Here is a 21,563-nt window from a genome sequence, read left to right as displayed (position 1 = left end):
GACCTTTTTATTTATTTATTTTTTTGTATACTCAGGCCCTGGTGATAAGACAGGTTACAGAGGCAGCGATGGAAGGGGGAGGGAGGAAGGAGAGGCAGAGGGAAGCCTGCTACTGGAAGAGGTGGCAGTGGGAGGCGGGCAAAGGGAAGAACAAGAGGAGGAAGGGCGTGGGGGAAGAAGAGAAAGAAGGTGCTGGAGGATCAGGGAGGCAAGGTGGTATGATGAAAGCCTGCAGAGAAACAACCCCAAGAGAGGCGGCAGGAAGCTTGAGGAAACGCCCCAGAGGAGAAGGAAGATCCTGAAGAGTCAGGAAAGGCGGCTGTAATCATGAATGGTGCAGGAGCACAGAGAAAGTTCTGGGAGGTGGGGGGTTGGGGCTTGCGGGCGGGGAGAGGGCAGTGGCATCCTTGGTGGGGACAGGGAGCTCTCACAGGCTCTCTCCAGAGGGGGGGTGGCACCCTTGCTTCAGCTGGAGAAGGAAGGGAGGGACGAAGGCAAGGAGAAAGTGTGGGAAGGAAGTGAGGAAAGGTGGTGGGGAGAAGCCTGGGGTCAGAGGTCCGAGAAGGAAGAGCTCAGGAAGGAGGAAACCCAGAGGCGGAGAAAGGGCAGACAGAGGGAGAGGAAAAAGGGCAGAAGTTCCCCATGCCAGAAGCCTAGGGAAATGCTGGCTGGGGGAGGGCACATGAATGGTACACTTGGGTATCCAGCTAAGGGAGGGCCTGGATGGGGGCGGGTTCGGACAGTAGGGTGAGGAAGGGGAAAAGAGAAGAGAGGAGAGGAAGAGGAGCAGGCATGAAAAGAGAACAGGGGAGAATAGAAAAGGAATGGAAAAATGAAGCGTTGACCAGGGTCAGTGTTGACCGCTGGCAGGGACCTCCTCAGGACGATGGAGAAAGCGCTCAGGGTGGGGCTTCCCAAGGGTGGAACTTCCCAAGGGTGGGTTCTCAGAGGTCACAGCAAGGAGAGGCTGGAACCGTGCTATGACACCAGTGCTAGGCCTGGACATTCAGGGCTCTCTGGCAGAGCTGGGCCAAAGTAGAGGAGGAGGCAGAAGCGGGTCTTGATCTAGGTTTCCGAGTGAGTGGGGAGGGAAAATATGTGAGTAATTAGATAGCACTCTTCCCCAAGAAGACTCCTGACCCAACACCGACTGCTCCCTTGTGCCAAGGTGCCAGGCTGTGAGTTCCCTGTGGGCAGAGGACATGCCTGATGCATCTCTGTTGGTCTGGCACCAGGCACAGAGGTGGGCACAGAGTAGGTGTTGATGAGTGACTGAATGAATGACCGAGGCTCCCCTGGGTAACATTCAAAGCCAAAGCCCTGGCCGGAGGTGTCTGGACTGGCCATCGGACTGGCTTGGCGCTTCAGAACACCCGGTCACCTATCAGGGAAGTCCCGTGTATCTCTAGCGATCAGAGGGATGTGGGAAGATCCACAGCAGGCCCCAGGGTAGACTTATGCTCCTCCTTCACTCACCCCCACTCTGGTGAGCACCACCCTCAGCAAACCACCTGCCCACCTAAGTGCCAAGGGACAGAGAACACTGTGTTCCCAGTTAAGAGTCGAACTTAACCTCGGAGCTACAGAACTGCCATCCAAAGAAGGCAGTGGAATTCGCTTGAGAACAGGGCTCAGAGACAGCCTCTAAATTGGACATCCCACACCATGGCCCTGTCACAGAAAGCAAGGTTGGGATAAAATGGGTCTATCCGCCCACGGTGCCTATTGGTTCCAGGGAAGTCCTTCCCTAAATGAAGGGAGGAGGCCCTCAGCCTTTATCTTGAAGACAAAAGCCAACTTGTTATCAGGGCTCCGAGAAGAGGGCTGGAGTATAGTGGCCACATGTCCTGGGCTTTGTGGAGCAATTCTGAGTTTTAGGATTCTTTCCCACTGCCAGTCCATTTTTTTAGATTAAGGTTGGAAAATGTGGTTGCTGTACGTTTAGTAAGACCTCCCCCCCGCACCCTGCCAGAGCAAGGGAGGGACCGTGTGCTAGTCAGTCTCCACGTGTGGAGGAGTCAGCCCTGTTCTCCAGCTGTCCCCTACCCAGCCACCATCCATTAGCTGCTCACAACACTCAGAACTTATCACATGCCATTTAATCCTCCCAACAACCCTGTGAGGGGAGTACCGTGATACCTATGTGACAGAGAGGGAAACTGAGGTGGAGAGGTTAGGCAGCTTATCCAAGGCTATACCGCTGGTAAATGACAGTCGGGATTTGAATTCAGGTCTGCTTGGCCCAGAGCCTACCCACTACGTCATTTCACTCCGCAGGCCAGGTTCCAAACCCAGGGGCTCAGCTGGGGACCACTTGACTCCATCTGGGACATGATCTTAGCCACTCCCCCCACCCCCGCCCCAGTCTTCTCTGCCTTGTACCCTCCCTACACCGAAGGAGCGGCCTTCAGTGAGCTGGCGGAGCTGGCTGAGCACAGACTACTTCAGAATGATTAGGGGGACACTTGGTCCAAATTCTCATTTTACAGAAAGGAAAACTAGAAGGGGTGAGAGGTGATGTGGGGCAGGTGACCAGTCCCAGATCACACAACTGGGTAGTAGGACTCTCAGGACTGGAGCCCATTCCGGGCGTTTTGTCCACTACAGCATGAGAGTTGTCAAGGAGAGTAAGCTACTACAAGTCCTTTTGGAAACGAGGCCGGATATAAATTAATTAATTAAATTAAACAAACCGCTGAGCTAAAACTCTGATGTATATTATTCTTTCGGGGGAACAAAGGCTGATATTGTCTTCTCCTCTGACTGCTTCCTATTTGCTGAGCAGTTAACAAAAAGCTTTCATAGACCTTGGGTTATCTGGGCTTCCTAACTACTCTCTAAGGCAGGTAGGGATTATGGTCGCTTTTTTTTTTTTTTTCTTTTTTTTTTCCTTACTGGTGAGGAAACAGGCTCAGAGTAAACAAAGAATAGCTTCTATAAGGGTAAGTGGCTAGCTCAAGGGCATATCCACCAGGGAGCCTGGCACAGGGAAGGGGCTCCGTGCACAGCTGTGGACGGGGCAGCAATGGGCTGCAGCATCCAGAGCATGGGCTCCAGCAGCGGCGTCCCAGTCCCCACGTGGATGAAGACAACTGTAAAACCAGAGGTCATCTTGACTGAAGGGAGAGCCGCTGACATGGTTGACAATGGTTACCGTCTGATCAGGAGCAAGTTATCTTCTTTTCACCTAAGTTTTTCGATATTGTCTGGTCTTTGTATAACAAGCGTGTACGACTTCTGGAATCCTTAATAAAAATGCCTTTTACTCTTCAGCAAAAGATCTGATCTCCTCACTCACTTAGCCTTGTCACTCCCCATCCACTGTGGGCTTCCTGAGGGCAGAGCCCTACCTTCCACCTCTCTGACCCCAGGCTAGGCCAATCATGAATAGTGTTGTCCAGTGAGGTCCCAGCAGCTTGGGCAGGAGGGAGGCTAGTGAACACCATGTCGCAGGGAGCAGGGCTAGGAACAGAAGTGTTCTGAGCTCCTTGTGTGAAGACATACTACCTGAGTTCTGAAAGTAGTCACCGCAAGGGACAGGAGAAGTTCTTGTGCACTGACCAAAAGGTGGGTGGGGTGATGATTAGAGACAGAATGAAATCATGCCATTTCCTTGGTCAGAAAGCCCCAAGGCTCACCAAAGTCTACAGAATTAAGGGGGGGACGAACAAGTGTCACCTCCCAAATCCCAAGAAGTAGGAATCAGGCCTTTGAGAAGAATTCTTTTAAAGTCTAGCAAAGAGCTATACTAACCTCAGTTTTGTGAGCCCAAATACACCTGTCTGTGGGGAAACTGACAATATTAGGGCTTTCACATACACTCATTAAATCCACCCAACTTCACAACGTACTTCTTCTTCTTCTCATTCTTCAGATGAGAGGCAAACTTATTTGTTCAACATTATCCTGGATTTGAACTCGGGGATGTCTAACCCCAAAGTTCTACGCCACCAAAGTTACCTTCTTTGTCAAAGATCAGCATCACCATCATTTACGGACACTAACTATGTACTGGGCAGGCTCCACTGCTTTCCTCACATTATCTCCAATTTCCACAGAACACTTGCCAAAGAGATACCATTAGTTCAGTTTTACAAATGAGGGAGCAAGCTGAGGGAGATGTGCGAGATCGTACAGCTGACAGGAAGCAATCTGGGGGAAAGGAAGTCTTGTTTCATCCCAAGACAGAAAATGAGCGGGGGAAAAGTGATGCAGGAAGAAAAGAGAAAGGCATGGAAGTGGGAAGGTGGGTGATGGGCCTCGGCCCCTAGGGGCTGGGCGCAAGGGAGGAGCAGGGGCTAGCGGTGGTTGGGGTGGGGGTTCTGGGCTAATGCCCCGAAGGTGGCCTCTGCGCCCCTCCCTGGCTCCTCTAACACTACCTTCCCCCTCTGAGGGGTTCACCCCCAGCTGCCAGTTGTTGCAGTTTCAAACTCAATTGTTCTCCTCGGTACTGAGGCAAATGGAGTCATTAATTACCTTCTATCGGCTGGGCTGAGTTCAGAATGCGATCAATATCCCCGCTTGTCATTCAGGGCAGCCGCCGGTGCGGCCCCGGCCCCACCCCCACGCGGCGCCGGGCCCTCCCACGGATGCAGCGGATGCAGCGGGGCGGCCTTTCCCAGCGAGGAGTGGGCCGCTTTCATCCAGGGAAAGAGCCGGGATTCGTGCCACGGGGAGGGCAGAGGATAGGGGGAAAGAGAGGGAAAAGTGTGAGGGAGTGAAGAGGGAAGGGGAGGAAAGGGGAGTGGAGGGGGGAAGAGGCGGGGGAGATGGAAGGAAGAGGGGAAGCTTGGAGGAAAGGAGAAATTGGCAGGAACAGGGCTGCCCTGTACTGGGAAGGGCTGCAAGGGCCAGGCTTGGAGAGTGTGCCCGCGGGAACACTGTCCAAGGAGATGTGGGGTGACGTGCCCCGTTGCCTCCCATCCTTAAGCTGGACAATCTGTGGGTCTGCCCTGGCCAAGCCAAGCTCAAGAAGAGAGCACGAAGAAGCCTTTGGAAATATGGCTCAAAGCTTAGGCTCGGAGCAAGACTAGCTTCTGCCTAGCCTTCTAGTCCTGGCAAACCACCTGCTATCCTTGACCAAGTTCAGCCTCTAAACGCTCAGTGAGCTCATGGCAGGGGGAAACGTGGGGGTGGCCGGCTGGTCTGCCTAACCTCAGTCTTGCTGTGCCCATTCGCACCCGCGTGCCTCTAGGGACACTAACCTGCATTAGACACCCTAACATAACGCTGGACTAGGGGTAACATCTGGTTTGAAATCCTGGTTTTGTCGCTCACTGTTACATGGCCTTGTCCAAGTCCCATGAGCTTTTCTGGACTGAGCTTCCTTAAAATTACACCAGGGTGGCTAGCTCCTCCCTCCGCAGTATTAATTTCTTCTTCCTCTGTGTTCCAATAGCCATTTATCCAAACCTCTATTGTAGAAATAATAATAATAACTGAAATCTATCCAGTTTCTATTACAGTAGCAGACAGGATGCATAACATATATACGCTGATTTAATCCTTACACTAACAGCAACTAACATTAAGTGCTTACTCTATATTAGGTGCTCAGCTAATAACTGTACATATATTAACTCATTTAATTTGCACCAGAACTTAAGCAGGAAGCTTCTACTATCATCCCCATTTTGTAGGTGAGGAAATGGACGTGCACACGTTCCAGAATTTTCCTAAGGCTATGAAGCTAACAAGTGATGGAAGAGGCAGAAGCAAACCCAGGCAATGAGCCTGTGGCAGCTGAGCTCGTAATGTGGAGAAACCAAGGGATAGAAAGGTAACTTGCCCCAAATTACCTACTATGGCCAGTTAGTGGCAGAGCCAAATTCGGAATCTATATTATGGTTATTTTTCTCAATGCTTCTTTGTTTTTGAGAGAGACAGAGCACGAGTGGTGGAGGGGCAGAGAGAGAGGGGGACAGAGGACCTGAAGCGGGCTCTGCATGGACAGCAGTGAGCCCGACGTGGTGCTCGAACTCACGACGTATGAGATCCTGAATGGCCTGAGCGAAAGTTGGATGTTCAACTGACTGAGCCACCCAGGTGCCCCTATCATGGTTATTTGTTTGGTTTGGGTTTTTTCCTCACTAAACTGAGACTGTTTGAAAGGCAGAAACCCATCTTTTTAATCTTTGTAAACCTAGCATAGGGCCTGAGGTGATAAAAAAAAAAATGTTGACTGATTCATCTAACCGAATTCCAGAAATAAAGGCTGGTAAATTCTTAGCTTGCCTCGCTCAACAGTTTACCTTTTAGAAGAAAAAAGAAGCAACAAAGGAAATTGCCACTCTGGATTCGGTGTCATTGCATTTTACAGCTGTAAATTATTATGGAGATCATTTACTATGATTCCTTCTTAAAGGCAAAAAAAAAAAAAAGGCTCAGAAAGATTGAGTAATTTTCCCATGTCACACAGCTAGTCATTGTTAGGATGGGGACTGAGGTTCTCAGTTTCACTATTCCAAGCCGCTTAATTCTGACCAAGAAACGAAAACTGATCAAAAGGATGTGACAGGGATCTGGGGAGAAAGCAACCATGTCTGGATGTGACAGTAGCAAAGGAAGGAGGCATTGGACAGAATCCAACTTGAGGAAAGCAAACTGTTACACGTGGAGGGAAAGAATGGTCGTGCGATCCCATGGCAAGAGATTCTACAAGGGAATGTGATTCCATAAAGACAGGGTGCTCTAAAAATGAAATTCCGCCTCTACAAGCTCAAATAATCAACCCAACAAAACAAAGGGGGTTGGAGTGGGGGAGGGCTTGAAAGAGAAGGACATTTAAGGAAAGTCATTGTTGTTGCACACGGATAAGCTTTAAAATATGATGAGCCTAGATTTTAAAAGGACATGTACACCGAACAGTGGAAAATTATGCAGCCATTAAAAAAATCATGTTTTCAAAGAATATTTAATGACATGTGAAAATGGTCCCATGGAATGTTAAGTGAAAATAGCAAGACACAAGCTGTATATACAGTATCATTCCAATTTTGATAAAAAATTATATATGCACAGAAGAAAAAAAAGACTATAAAGATTATACCAAATTTAAGAGCGGTTATCTCTCAGAGATGAGATTATGGGTGATTTTGTAAAAATTTACTATGTCTTCCAAATATTTTACAATGAGCATGTATTGCACTGATCATCAGACAAAAGTTATTTTTTTCCCCTCTTAAAAAGGACACACAACAGATGGGAGGAGGGGACCATAACCAAGGATGGATAGGAGAGTAGCATGAACCTGTCAGGAAGACAAAAGCTCAGAACAAGCTGAGACAACAAAAAAGGGCCTTCAATAGCTATGTTTGAAGAAAGAACAAAAAGGAAGGCAGGTTTAGGGCTCAGTACTTGGGAAGGGGAGGTAATACTGAGGAAAAAAAAGGGTGGGGGGAGACAAGGCAGAACTTCTCGACCCTCAGCTTGCCTTGGCCTTCTCCCTCAAAGAAAGAATCTTCAAAACAGGACCGGCAGGAGTTGCCCAGGTCAGGAGGGGGCCCGGCAGGTCACTCCTAACAATTTCAATGGACTTAACTTTCCCAGACCCAGATAATTCATGCACCAGGACCCTGGGGGGAAAAGTAGGTAGGGTCCTAAATGTTTTGTTGATAATCCTTGAGAAGTCATAATGGAAGGACGTAGCAGTGACAAAACTCAATGCCATCTGCCCTGCAAAAGGGGGAAAGGTACGCGTCTGCAAGTAACGCTTTGGTAAGTTTAATGCCAGGGTGCGGAAATCTTATAGGAGAAATTATTATACAGTTAATCTGTGGGCACCAGGAAGGAACATGGATGCCCTGGAACCTGTATGCGCTCACTGAGAAGTTGTGGCACGTTAATTAGATATCAATGATTAGATATCAAATGCAAACCCCACTAGAACCTCCTGAACTGCCCTGGTTGGAAGCAACCGCTCTTTCTTTTAAAAATTTTTTTTTAACGTTTATTTATTTTTGAGACAGAGAGAGACAGAGCATGAACGGGGGAGGGTCAGAGAGAGAGGGAGACACAGAATCTGAAACAGGCTCCAGGCTCTGAGCAGTCAGCACAGAGCCCGATGCGGGGCTCGAACTCACATACCGCGAGATCGTGACCTGAGCCGAAGTCGGACACTTAACTGACTGAGGCACCCAGGCGCCCCAACGCTCTTTCTTTTTCATTTTTTATTTTTTAAAAAAAATTTTTTTAAACGTTTTTTATTTACTTTTGAGACAGGGAGAGACAGAGCATGAACAGGGGAGGGTCAGAGAGAGGGAGACACAGAATCTGAAACAGGCTCCAGGCTCCCAGCTGTCAGCACAGAGCCCAACGCGGGGCTCAAACTCACGGACCGCGAGATCATGACCTGGGCCAAAGTCGGCTGCTTAACCGACTGAGCCACCCAGGCGCCCCCGCTCTTTCTTTTTTAAAGAAACAATTCATCGTAGTGCTTTATACCTTGATCATAGCCCCTATCACATTCTGCTTGTATTGTGATGTACACACTTAATCTCCCTACTGGATTAGAAGCTTCCTGCAGTCAAGAACCGCATTCTATTTACTTTTGTAAATCGTCCTGCCCTGTTTAAAAAAAAATTTTTTTAAGTCTATTTATTTTTGACAGAGACAGAGTGCGAGCATGAGCTGGGGAGGTGCAGAGAGAGAGAGGGAGACACAGAATCCGAAGCAGGCTCCAGGCTCCAAGCTGTCAGCACAGAGCCTGATGCAGGGCTCGAACTCATGAACTATGAGATCATGACCTGGGCCGAAGTCGGACACTTAACCGACTGAGCCACCCAGGCACCCCAGTCCTGCCCTGTTTTATATATAGATCTGTTCACCAACTTAAATTGCATTCTTTAATCGATTAAGAAAATGCTGTGGATGTTGTGCATGTAAACATTTCACAAAGAATCTCCTTCCTAATTTTATGGACAAGATGAAGAAAAGTGAAATGGTTGATGGCTGCTGGGCTCAATCGTACCTAAAGCATTCGTTTATTGCAACCAGAAGGGAGGTTTTCGCTGGTGGGGCATTGTCTCTCCTTTATTTTATTTTTTGACATTTATTTATTTATTTATTTATTTTGAGGGAGAGAGAGAAAGAGAAGCAGAGAGACTAGGAGAGAGAGAATCTTAAGCAGGTGCCACACCCAGCGGGGAGCCCAATGCGGGGCTCGATCTCATCAAGTCAGCTGTTTTACCCTCTCCTTTATTTTAAAGGCCAATACTTCTTGTAAAAAAAACCCTACTAGGATGATGCTACAGAAGACATCCTTGTGATCTTAATCAGGTGGAATTAAGAGCCCAAACCAACGAGATGAAATTCAACAGGGATAAATGGAATGCCCTATGTTTAGGTTAAAAAAATCAATTATACAAGTGCAGAATGGGGTAGACCTGGCTTGATAGCAATTGATGTGAAAAAGATCTCGAGGTTTTAGTTGACCACGAACTCAATATGATCTTGAGTGTGACAGAGCTGCTAAAAAAATCGAAGGTAATCTTAGGCTACCGTATGGACGCAGACTCTCCAGATGGAGAGCGGCAATGGTTCTACTGATCTTGGCATTGGCTAGACTGTCTGTAGAGTTCAGTGTTCACGTAGGAGGGACTTTGACTGTCAAGAATGAACTCAGAGATGGGTAACCAGGATGGTGAAAAACCTTCCTCAAGTGCAGGAAACTAAAATCCACCCAGGGCTCAGCCCAGTGTTTTTCCAGGCACTCAGCAAATCAGGTGGAACGAATGGAAGGAAGGGTGGGAGGGAGGGAGAAAAGAGAGAGTGTCAAAGGGAGATCTTTACCACCAATCTAATAAGGGGTTAATATTGTCGTCGCTATTTTAAAGATGAGGAAACTGAGATTCAGAGAGATTATGTAAATAGCCAAAGGTCCCACAGCAAGCAAGGAGTAGAGATAGACCCCACATCCAGACATTCGGATTCCAAGGTGTTTCCCTCAACACTACCGGGACTCAGTATAAAGGCAGTGGTGCTAACAATGACAACCATCCATCTATGTCCTATGTCCAGGCAGGGCCAGTGGCCTGTCATGCAGAACTGCTGGAAGGGAGAGTCCTATGTGAGTGGCAGATAAGACCAGATGACCTTCAAGAATCTGAGGCTTTGCCTTGTCACCACCCTCAGCACAGCCACTGGGCCCCCCTCCACACGGGAGGGGGGTCTCTGGAGACAGTCTATCTGCATCTTGGCCACTCCCAGGCTCAAGTCCCATCTCCTGCTTGCCCTTCTAGCCACTTCCTCGGATTCCTATTGGATGCTCAGCCACATGGTTTAGCATTTAATTAAGAGCTTATTGTCTGATGTGTGATAGCCTTGCCTCCCCCAGCAGATTGTACGTTCCTGGAGACCCAAGTCCTCATTACGTGTCCCTCTCATACATCCCAACACAGTGGGCACCTGGGCCCGCATTGATACACAGCTCCCCAAAGAAGTAAGTGTAAGTTTTGTCAATATTCCACTATTTACACACCAAAGCAAAACCATAGGCTCTCAGCCCTCTGAAATGGTTTATAGGAAATTTGCCCAAGGACAGAGGGATGGCCTGAATGATCACTTAGGGCCCTCATATTTTGTAACCAAACAGTAGATAAGAGGGAGATAAGGAGGAGACCTAGAACTCCACGGAGAATTTATGCCAGTTCGGTTACTTTCCCCCTTCTGAGTAAGAGGTCCCTTCGCTCCTCCCAGAAGCCCCCGGGGTTACCTGTAGCAAAGAAGGGCGTGGGCACCCACGGCCAACGCACAGCCAGCGTGAGTGTGTGTGACTCATATATGAAGTAGAAGGAGGGTAAGCAGGTAGATATGAAGCTGGAGGGAAGGGAAGGCCAGAGCCAGTGATGGGAGGGGAGCAAACAGGTAGTGGAGAGAAAACTGAAATGCACGGAGAAAGGGGAAGGGTGAGTACTGGGTGGGACTGGGTGACTTCCCCAGAGTGATCAGCTTTCCTGCCCGAGAGCATGTACTGTGTCTTTTTGCTGGCCGGCTGGCCAAGGCTGGGACTCCAGGCTCCCCGGCCGCCAGTGGGGAAGGGGGGCTGGCAGAGGGTCTGTCTGTGTGGGACCTGTGTCCTCCTTCAGCCCTACGTGGGCTCTCAGGGAGGGGCTGGGGCCTCCTGCCTGGTGCTGGGTTCCAGCTGGGGCCAGAACCAGTTAGAAACCTCTCTGGAGCCAGGAGGGAAGGGGGCTTTGTTAGCTCAAAGGACACAAGCAAGGCGAAAAATTACATACCAGGCCGCCCTAAGTATGCTTGTTTAGAGAAACTGCTTGCATTTATGAAGTCTTTGGTGCGGAAAGCAGGGTTGCAAATGACTGCATCAGAGCGACAGTAAAGGCCATTAATTTCCTGTTATGTTTTCCTGTGTTGGGGGCTTTATTAATTTAATTTTACACTGTCGAACAACAGCGAGAGCTGACACTGCCACACCGCCACGGCTGGGGTTTTCTTTTTGTGTGCGTAGCAAGGCTTTGCCTGACATGCAAATCAACGCTATTACCGGAACCAATAAAGATGTGTGGCGGGAAGAGGGGAGGGATAAGGGAAGGAGGGAAGGGAAAGGGGAGAGAAGGGGAGAGAAAGGGCGAGAGCCATCCTTGGCCAGTTTCTGCCTCCCTCCATGCCTGGCATCTCCTGGCTTCCAGAGCATCCTCCGCAATCAGCAATTTCTGCCCACTTTCCCTCTGACTCTTCTCTGGACGCCCTGCCTTCGGATGACTCTACCTCTGCTGTCCTCCTCTGTCCCAGCTCCTGGCAGAACTTGAACAGGGACACAGAGTTCCCAGGAAGAGGCGGGAGCCAGACTTCTTCTCCCCACTTCCCATCCCCAGATGAGGCACAGGGGCAAGGGAGCGCCATGCCCCCACCCGGGCCGAGTGACACCCTTTACCGGACACTCCCCTTTCCTCTAAAGTCAAGGCCCACTTACATATTATTAGTGTACGCACACACGAACCTGCGTGCCTGTGCACACGAAGAAAGGTCTAGAAGGGCAGCTATCCCACCTTGCTTGTAAGTCCCTCTGAGAACGCTGGTATCCTAACCTTGTCAACCATTTGTTTCCTCTGAATTCCCAGAAAAAATACGGTTGCTAATCGTTTCTGCTTAAGAGACTCCAGCAGCTGTCTTCAGTAGCTGCAAGGTACCCAGTTGGCCTAGACCAAGGTACCGGAGAAAATGAATCCCAGCCTCAGAAAAAAAAGGCAGCTCCCTGGGAGACCACGTTCTGGTCCTTTCTACTACTTAGGCCTCACGCCTACCACCCCAAGACCATCCTCACTGCGCTGTCCCTCACCCGGGGCAGCTTCCACCAGCCGGCTGCCCCAGGGTCCACACTGCCCACATTACCCTCGGCCCAGCTTGCCACACCACCAGTCCACCCAGGCGTCCACGTCGCCCGTGTGTCTGGGTTGGCCACGCCACCAGAGGAGATGAGGTGGGGGGCTGGGGAAGTGAGAGGGAAAGAAAGTGAAGGTCCTGGAATCACTCGCACCAAACACACCAACCCCCACCCCCACCCTGCCGTCCCAGACTTTGCAGTGGCCTCGGGAGACCTGGTGGGGAGGAGAGAGAGAAAGAGTGTATGTGTCCACGCATCTCTCCCTCTGTCACTGGCTTGCTTGAGCTCCTGCCCGCACTTTCTGCTTCAGGAGCTGTTTGCCAGGCTCTGAGAGGCTGTTGGATAGAATCCAGCTCTCCCTAGGAGGAAAGCATAAACTTCATAAACTGCATTTACTTTAATGCAGGTTCCTGTGGCTGCTTTCCTCCGGCTTTTCTTCCCTCCTCTGTCCGCTCTGTCTCCATCACATTTTATCCCTGCCCCTGTGTGCACTCAGACCGCGCACGCGCACACACACACACACACACACACACACACACACATACACACACGCCATGTTTCTAGAAAAGAGGAAGCCTCAGGCAGGAGGAGAACGGGCAAGGCATAAAAGCCCAATTTACGGGCGCCTGGGTGGCTCAGTCAGTTAAGCATTCGGCCCTTGATTTCCGCTCAGCTCATGATCTTGCGTTCCTGGGATCGAGCCCTGAGTTGGGCTCTGCGCTAACAGCTGGGAGCCTGCTTGGGATTCTCTCTCTCCCTCTCTCTCTGCTGCTCCCCTGCTTGTGTTCTCTGTGTCTCTCTCTCACTCTCTCTCAAAAATAAATAAACCTTTTTTTAAAAGCCCTATTTAAAGGAGAATTCCTGGACCTGGCCCTGCAGCCCACCCCCCCACCCCCACCCCATGAGATGCCCATGTACTGTCTCCAGTGGAGCCAAGCACAGAGGGTGCTTTGAGGCAGGCAGGCGGACGGGCGGGTACTTCAGGGAGGCAGAGATGCTGACATTTGGTGGGGACAGCCAAATTAGGAGCCACCTGGAGGCTGGGCCACAGGGCTCCAAGTACGGGAGGGAGAGAAGGCGAGGCCTTCGTGCAGGTTGAGGTTTGTGAGGCCTCCCTTGTCTGGTGTTGTCAAGGTCAGCAGGTTCGGGTTCACCGAAGGGTCAGGATGGTTTGAATTACTGGCGCTGCTGCAACTCGGCTCTGAGGCTCGTGATCTGTCTCCCAGCCCCAGAGCCAGGTCCGGCCCTCCCCCAAGCCTCCTTGCCTTTTCACCCCCCACACAGGGCAGAATGGAGAGGGTCCGGGAGAGTCCTGTGGCCACCATGGCCCTGGCGAAGGCAGGCAGGGAAGGGGTCCCGCCCTGAGCTCAGGGCTCCTCCGCGGGCAGCCAGCCAAGGTCCGGAGGCTGCTCGGATCCACCCCTCCGGCAGCAGCACTCGGGGTCTCCCCAGCCTACCTGCCTTCCGGACCCTTCCTCTGAAGTGTCCCCCACGCCCCTGCGCTTCCCAGCTGCCCCCTCCCCGGCCTGCAGAGGAGGAGGCGCCTGGGAAGGTGAGCCCGAGAGCAGCAGGGCCCGGCTCCTCCCTCCTGCATCCCTAGCCTGCACTTGGGGGAGAAGGGCAGAGCTGAGGCAGCGGATTTCTCGCTTGGTGCCCTTGCCGGTGGAGGAAGGAGAACGATGCCTACCGGCAGGGCTGGAAGGTAGTCACCGAGTGGAAGACTCGGAGGCGAAGACCTAGTCTGACAAGACGGGCGCGTGTGCGCGGTGCGCAGCAGTGCACAGACGCAGGGGTGGGGGCAGGAGGCGGCCCTTGCTGGAAAAGTTGCGATGCTGTGGTTCCCCCAGCACAAGTTCCAGTGGCGGAGGGACACATACAGGCCCCTCGACTGCAAATCTGTACCTTCTCTCCTGGGGGGTGGGGGGAGAGTCTACCTACCTATTCCGACCTTTTGGCACTGTATGAAAAAAATTCTCTTTCGTGCTAAACCTCAACATACTTCCTCAAACAACCAAACGGAACTCTTTATCCACAGCAGCATGAACTGGCCGGGAGACTGCGCTGGTTAATGATTTGGCTGCCAGTCTCTGGCGTAAACGCAGAGACTTATGTGCAATTCAGGCACCTATGTCCACTGCACACAGCCATGGCTAAGTCCTAGGGCTTCCCCACAGACACACGTAAGTCCACGTAAGCACAGATGACAAGGAAAAAGGTCTTAAGAAAATATCAGCATGACCTACCCCTACCTCTGTATAACGACATGGTCGGTGTTCAACAGGCTCATGGCCAACGTTACCCAGAAAGTTTGGCTAAAATACGTGATCCAACGAAGATAGAAAAACTCCCCCCTCAGGTATGAACGGTCTAATTTCCCAGGTTACTAGGAAGATATAATCATAACAATGAACGTGTGTTCATGAGTGGATTTTTTTTTTTTTTTTTTGGTGGCTTAGTGAATGCTGACCTTTGAAGCTTAGCTCTTTCTTTGACTGGCATGGACAGTAGCCAGGTTTTGAATATTTGTTGGAAAACGAACATAGATTGAGTTGTGTTGATGCAGTTAAACTTGGGCGCTTGTCTAGACAAATGACTACCTTCATGTGCATTTGGTTTCTGGACTCTCATAGGACCTGCCTCATGAGGCGCAGAATCCGTGACCCGGGCTAAGTACTATCGTGCATGTGGAATCATATAATCCCAGCAATAATCCACAGAATACGTCCTCGTCTCCTTTGAGAAACTCAAACTCTGCTCAGCTTCCCTCTGCCAATATAATGTTTTCTTACAGTCCCTGGCCAGGGCCTGGAGGAGAGTAAAAGCCAAAAGAGGTTCTGCGATTCCATTGCCCGCGATGTAAACTCACGCCAGAGTTCTGAGAGCACACTGCCACCCCGGCCACCCTGCTGGGTGAGTGTTCTCTGAGAAGGGAAGCGGACGGCTCGGTACAGGTGTAAGGGTTAGGTGGCAAACAGACATAACTGTGCCCCAGTCCTGGGTTTAGGTTAAGGAATCTGCAACAAGGTACAGCCTCAGGGAGTCTTCTGGACCCTCCTCGGCACCCCTACCAGCTCCTTCGGGCCGAATCCTGGCCCGCTACATGGTGTATACTCAACAAAACTTCCCTAAGCTCTTCCCGTGCAAGGAGTGCGTGGGTCCCTCTCTGCTTCTGCCAGTCCTCTGCATCTGGACCAAAAGGCCACAGAAAACGGCCCTGCGGGCCTGGGCGAGTCAGGCTCTGGCCCCTGCCTCTGCCTCTGCCTCTAAGCGTCCGCCCACGCCAGCCTACCAAGGAATGCTCACCTGCAGGCTTCCCCCATCACCTCCTCTGGGACTGTGGGCGCACCCCAAGTCCCAGGGCCTGGCAGCCGGGCAGTGCAGCCTCTCCTCTTCCCCGGGGTCCTCCTCGTCTGCCTTTTCTGACACCGGCACTCCTCCCGCTGCCCCTCCAGAAAGAGTGAGGAAGAGAGACCGGTGGCCAGGGCATGCCTGGTTTACATTAATGAGATACACCGAGTGTGATCCAGCCATGGAGGCAGCCCACAAAAGGAGGCGATCGCGGGCGGCCAGGAGCAGGGCTGCTCAGGTAATTGGTTTATCTATCTGGAAGCAGGGGGAGCAATCTCGGCACAGACAGACTAGCAGTAAAGTCTCTTCCTTAAGGCTATTTCCTTTGTCTTTTCAATTGCTTGCACATCCATGTGAGAGAGGGAGAGAGTGTTAAAGAGAGAGGGAGAGGGAGAAATGTTAATTTGTGAATTAATGGCTTTTCTCAGCGGAATTGTAAATTCAAATGTCACCTCACACGGTGACACCACGGCTGGTCTGCTGAAGAAGCAATGATAAGATCCCCCACCTCCCTCGGTGCCCCTCCCTCCCCAAAGATAGCTGTGGAGTGGAACATGCTACTTTTAATTTGCAATAACAACACAACAGAGGTATGCAGTAATGACTGCCTTCTTCCACCCTCCTCCTGGCTTCCTTCCCCCCAGTCCAGTTGGCTCCCCATTTCCTCCCTCCCCACCCCTCTGGTCTTCTGCAACACCACCTCACCTCACCCGGGCTGCCCCCTGCCCCACCCCAGCCCGGGCTTGATCACATGGGGGGGGGGTGTGCCTTTGGAATTGAAGGTGCTGCAACCCTCTCTTCTCCTTCAATAATCAGGGAATTAATGACCCTGAAGTTAAAGTGGGGCTGATACCGAGGCCCTGCCCAGCGTTGGGAAAAAGCCTTCATTGTTTTCAAGCAGGAGGCGGGCAGCAGTGAGGGAGATTCATGGATGGAGATTGAATATGCAATTTTCTTTCACCTTGCCAAGAGCTGCCCCTGGGCTGTGCCTGGCCTAAATTTTTCCTTTTACCATCTCTGCCTTATCCGGCCCTCCCACCTCCCTTCCATTCTTTCCAGAAAATTACCTTCAAAATTGATTTCCACTTTTACAAACAAATATAATGGGAACACAGGAAAAAACTTGGGCCGTGATGAATTAGGGCTGTCAGGTGCTTCCAGGTCTCCTTTGCTTTTGTTTTACTACCCGATCTGCTCTTTGTTTTTCCAAGGGCTGGGAAAAGTACCCCCCATCCACTGAGCGCCTGACCCTCCAGGCCACCGGGGCCTCCGCCCCCGAACCCAGCGGTCGCCCATGGCGGAAGTGATCCAGGCCCCGAGACTCTGTTAGCCTCTTGGTTTCCCAGTGGAAGCCTGACCCACCTCCTCCTTCTCTGCTCCTTGGCTCTCAGGAGCCCACTCTCTGAATAGTCTCTAACAGCCACCCCCCCCCCCCCGGCTCTTTCCCCTGACCCCCACACCAGGTTCCCTCTGGCCCCCATACCTCTTAAAGTCCAGACCAGATGCAAACCTCCACCTCCTCTAATGTGGGCAGGATCAGTGTATACCTCGACTAGAGCAAATAAGAGACAGACAGACACTGAGAGATCCCGAAAGACAGGCAGGTAGAAGACCGAGACCCTGAGACTGGGAGACCAGGCTCCTCTTCAAGGGAGGGGTTGTGAGGTTTCTGAGAGACGACTCCCACACAGCCTGAGGGTGTCAGGGTTCCCAGCCTCAGTCTCCCCAGCCTTCGGCCCCGAGCAAACCTGGAGGCAGGCTCAGGACAGCCCATCCATTTGCCAACAGAACGCAAGGCGATGCCTACGGGGCCCTTTGGGCAAAACTCTATATGCACACCTGTGTCTTAGTACTGTGGACCCTTAACGCACTCAGGCCTAGCTTCGAGCTCTCCCCGCTCACTAGTACTGGTGGAAACGCACCTGCTCGCATCTGGTCATCGCTCCAATCATCTCTCCATCTCTCCATCATCACCCGGAAGATGGCACGCCTGCCCAGTGCATGGCGTTCCACACCCCTTTTCACCCAAAGATCTCAGCATGGTAGAAAACACACCCACATTTGCATAAACCACGTAAGAAATTACATGGGGTCCCTAAAACAACAAACACATGTTTCCCTAGATAAAGAAAGTTACGTGTGGAAGCAGAAATGCACAGCCATGGATGGAGGGAGGGGTGCCTCCACGTTAGAAAAGAAGGGGGTCCTAGATTTACTGAGACACATCTAAAATGCCTGTGGACGCTACGAGATGCCATGCGGCCCCCCTGGATAACCACAGAGCAAATGACTGAGCAGAGCTACACAAAGGTCCTCCCAAGTCACACAGGCGAGGCTGACATCTCTCCCCCACTGCCCCGGTCCCATCCAGGTTGGCTCATCCCAGCATTAGCTTTTCCCGCACCAAGATGAGGGAGCCTGTGCCCGAATGTTTCCTTCTGTCACTTTATTTCCCCTCAACACATAAACCTGCCATTTAGGTCTTCCCCCAGAGACCCCCGACGACCCATCTGTGCCAAGATGGAGTTGACTCAACACTACCTCCGTGATTTTGTGTAGCCCGCTCCACAGCCCCGTGACATAAGTGCTGTTACCATGTCCATTCTACGGAGGAGACCGAGCTGATGAAGGGTAAGTGACATGCGCAAGGCCCTAGGATTCAACCCTGGGTGTGCCTCATTCCAGAGCCCACACCCCTCCCCACCGAGCCACGCTGCCCATCCACGCCACTCCGGGGACTTCCTGCTGGCCTCCCCCTGGCACCCTCCTTCTCGCTGGGGGTCTTACAGCCTCCTCTTGCCCGAGGCCGGGGCTCCTGGACAGGGCAGGCGCTGCTCATGTTCGCAGCCTAATCCCCTCATTTGCCCCAAGTCTAACCTGAGCAACGCACTCGGGGACTTCGAGAAGGGAAACCAACTAAGGAAATAAGCCTCTTTTTTCCAGTTATAGCTTCATCCAAAGCAGAAGGGAGCTATTAGAGGCAGTGACAGGACTGAGCCGTTAGTGGCCGTGCAAACCCGTCCTGTCTGCAAACGCACAACGGTACCGGTTTGGCTCCACTCAGCTGCACAATTCATTGTGCACCTAATTAATGGAATGCAAAATCACGGCCCCCTGCAATCCCACACATCAAAGGATGATACCAACACACCTCCCCGCACACAGATCAACAGACTCACGCCATATGACTTCATTTGGATTTTTGGACAAGTTATGTAACTGCTCCGTGCTTCAACAACACGGATGGACAGCAATGTTTTGGGCTACGGCCGAGAGCAACTGGGTAAAGGCAAAGGTCTTTGGTTTCCCAGCCTGAAAACATCGAGAGGCTGTATCTTCCAGCCACATAAACCAGGGAATGCAACAGTCATGGAAACAGGGTCCCTCCCAAGGACCCTAATATACTCCCCCGAATTGTAGCCAAAAAGAGGCGGAGATTTTAGCAGGGTACTAAATGGGGATCTACCTTCTCAGACTGATAGACAGCCTGTCTTCTGGATACTTCATGACACAGCTTCCTCATCTACCCGGGCCCATCTACCTGTCCCATTCTGGGGGCTCCTGGACTCAGGCAGGTGGGGAGTGTCAAAGCTTCCTGACTAGCACATTTCTCAAAGGAAAGCCCCGGAATGTTTCCGTACTTCCAATGGCCAGGGTGTGAGAAGGCGTCTCAAGCAGGCTGATAGCCACTGTGGGTTTCCTATCTCCCCAGAGTCACAGCTGATCGGCCCTTTACTAATATCCCCACAGATATGATTGCTGCAGATACTAATAACGCTGTCCATATTCGGAGTGCCAATGCCAATAACGCTCTGGGTATTATCACTGTGAACACCAATAACTACTGCTGAGATTGTCTCCAATAATGCCAGCACACGCCGCAGTGATTGTCCTCGCTAATGCCCACCACCGTGACATTGTTAGAGCTGAAGAATAGGCCGGACCGTACCCAGAGGCGGGAGCGGGAGTGGTTTCCTTGAGGACAGACAGGCTCACGGCTTGCCCTCGGGATATGGCACTTCTAGAAAGATGCCACAGTGTGTGGGGCCCAAGGAGAGCCAGCCTGGCAGGGAGAGTGGGGTCCTCCGGGAGGAAGATATGCCCCTCCACTCCCCCAAGGTCTAGTCCCTTGACATGGATCCCCGTTCTCATCCCAACACCCCTCAGTGCCCCAAGTCGGTTTTCTCTTAGCCCTCGGTGCTGGCCCAGTAGCTGAAGGACATACCTGGGTGTCTGCAGCCCACGCCTGAGGCTGCCTCCTGCTACCGGCCTGCCAGCTGCTGTGCTACCTTGGCCTGACTGCAGACTTGGGCTACATCATCTTGACACATAATTATCTCTCCTATTCTTAATCATCTGAGCTGCTCCCTAATGCAAACTGGGCCTGGCTGCTTGGAGGCACCCAGGGTGGGGGAGGGGGCAGGGCTGCGAAAGGTCTGCCTTTGCTCTCTCCTTTCCTTCTTCTCCCTTCCACCTGGATCTGACAGGTCAAGTGTGCACCGTGGCCTGGGGGGGTGGGTGGGGGAAGGTCAGGGAGACCTAGCCTCCCTCAAAGGTGCTGGCCTCCACCAGGGAAAGGGCAGCTCCATCTGGTTTGGGGTTAGTCAAGAGAAGCAGGAGTCAAGGCCAGAGAACCGTCCCCCCACCAAAAAAAAAAAAAAAAAAAAAGAAATAGGGCCTCTGATCCTCCTTGTACCCTGGCTAGGCCCAGGAGAGAAGTGTTTAAGCAGGAAGAGGAACCTAAGAGTCCCCATTATCCTTCACCTAGGAGATACTGACTGCTTCCTGAGATGTCTCCCCACTCCCGTCACAGTCACTCTGCTGCAGGATGGTCTTCCCAAACCCGGCCCTGCTCTTCTCTCTTCCTGCTCAGACACTTTCAGTGGCTACTCATGCTTGCAGAAAAAAGTCTAGACTCCTTATAGTTGGTCCGGTCTTGGCCTAGCCCCCTGTGGCCCTAACCCATCTACTGAGCTTCCCTCCCAGCCCTTCCCTAGTGCCCTCGCAACTCTGCCAGAACACATCTGCACCTTCCCGGCACAGCACCCTCTGGTCCTAAGGCTCCCCCACCAGACAGAATTTCACCCTGCATCGTCCGTGCACATGCCCCTCACCCATCGTTCAGGTTCCTCCTCAAAATGCGGCCCTTTCTGCCAGGTTACTCCCTCCTGACTCTGAGTTCCCATGGCCTGCGGCCCAGGCCTCCCATCACGACACAGATATCTGATGGAGCTTTCTGCTTTCTGGGGTCACGTGTTTTACACGCCCCGCTAGACTGGAAGCTCCTTAAGGACAAGAATCATATCTTGTTCTGCTTTGGGATCCTGTAGCACCAAGCCTTTCTTGCAGCTGATGCACAGGAAAAGGTTCACTGAATTGAATTGACTTGAAACAATGAATGTAATCAATTGCAGGGAGGAGAGCAGTCTGTTCTGGGCCAGTGGGGCCTGACCCTGGGTGGCCACAGCCTCATGCCAGTGCCTCCCTACTCTTGGCCTCCTCTCATGGCCCACGGGAGCCCGGGAAGCAGAGGGCATGCTTGGCCCCAACTGAGAACCAACAGGGGAGAGCACACAGGGGGTCCTGTGGCCTCCCCCGCCCTGCCTGCTGGACATCTCACACTCTAAAAAATGCAGGGGCCAGTGGTTAAAGGAGAAACCCTTGGGGCCTGAGGCAGAATCTTCCCAACCACTCGGGGTGCCAGGGCACCTGGCTAAGGCTGGAGTATGGTCAGCCCCCAGGGAGAATTAGGACTTAGGGCCTTTCGCGAAGCCTCCCCCTGCCCATCAAGGGTGGCCGCCAAAACAACCACAATGAAATTTAGTGAGTGGCAAAGGCCGTGGCAGCCAAATGGGTTTGGATATTTTGGAAGAAG

The 21,563-nt window shown here is 51.9% G+C and overlaps 1 protein-coding gene across 6 annotated transcripts in view; it reads right to left on the bottom strand.

Annotated features, from left to right (window-relative positions):
* PAX2 (paired box 2) overlaps positions 1 to 21,563 on the bottom strand; it is a 77,777-nt gene that overhangs the window by 22,631 nt on the left and 33,583 nt on the right. For 2 of the 6 annotated variants that reach the window (XM_042960905.1, XM_042960901.1), the window contains exon 6: positions 17,172 to 17,240. The exons of the other annotated variants lie outside the window; for them this stretch is intronic. In XM_042960905.1, the coding sequence (XP_042816839.1) occupies positions 17,172 to 17,240 (69 nt within the window). The remainder of the gene's footprint in view (positions 1 to 17,171; positions 17,241 to 21,563) is intronic. 6 annotated transcript variants of the gene reach the window in all.

This window comes from Panthera tigris, chromosome D2 (assembly GCF_018350195.1).
Source record: "Panthera tigris isolate Pti1 chromosome D2, P.tigris_Pti1_mat1.1, whole genome shotgun sequence".
NCBI classification, from domain to species: Eukaryota; Metazoa; Chordata; class Mammalia; order Carnivora; family Felidae; genus Panthera; species Panthera tigris.
Note: the sequence above shows the minus strand (reverse complement) of the source record. Positions and strands in the feature narration are given on the sequence as shown.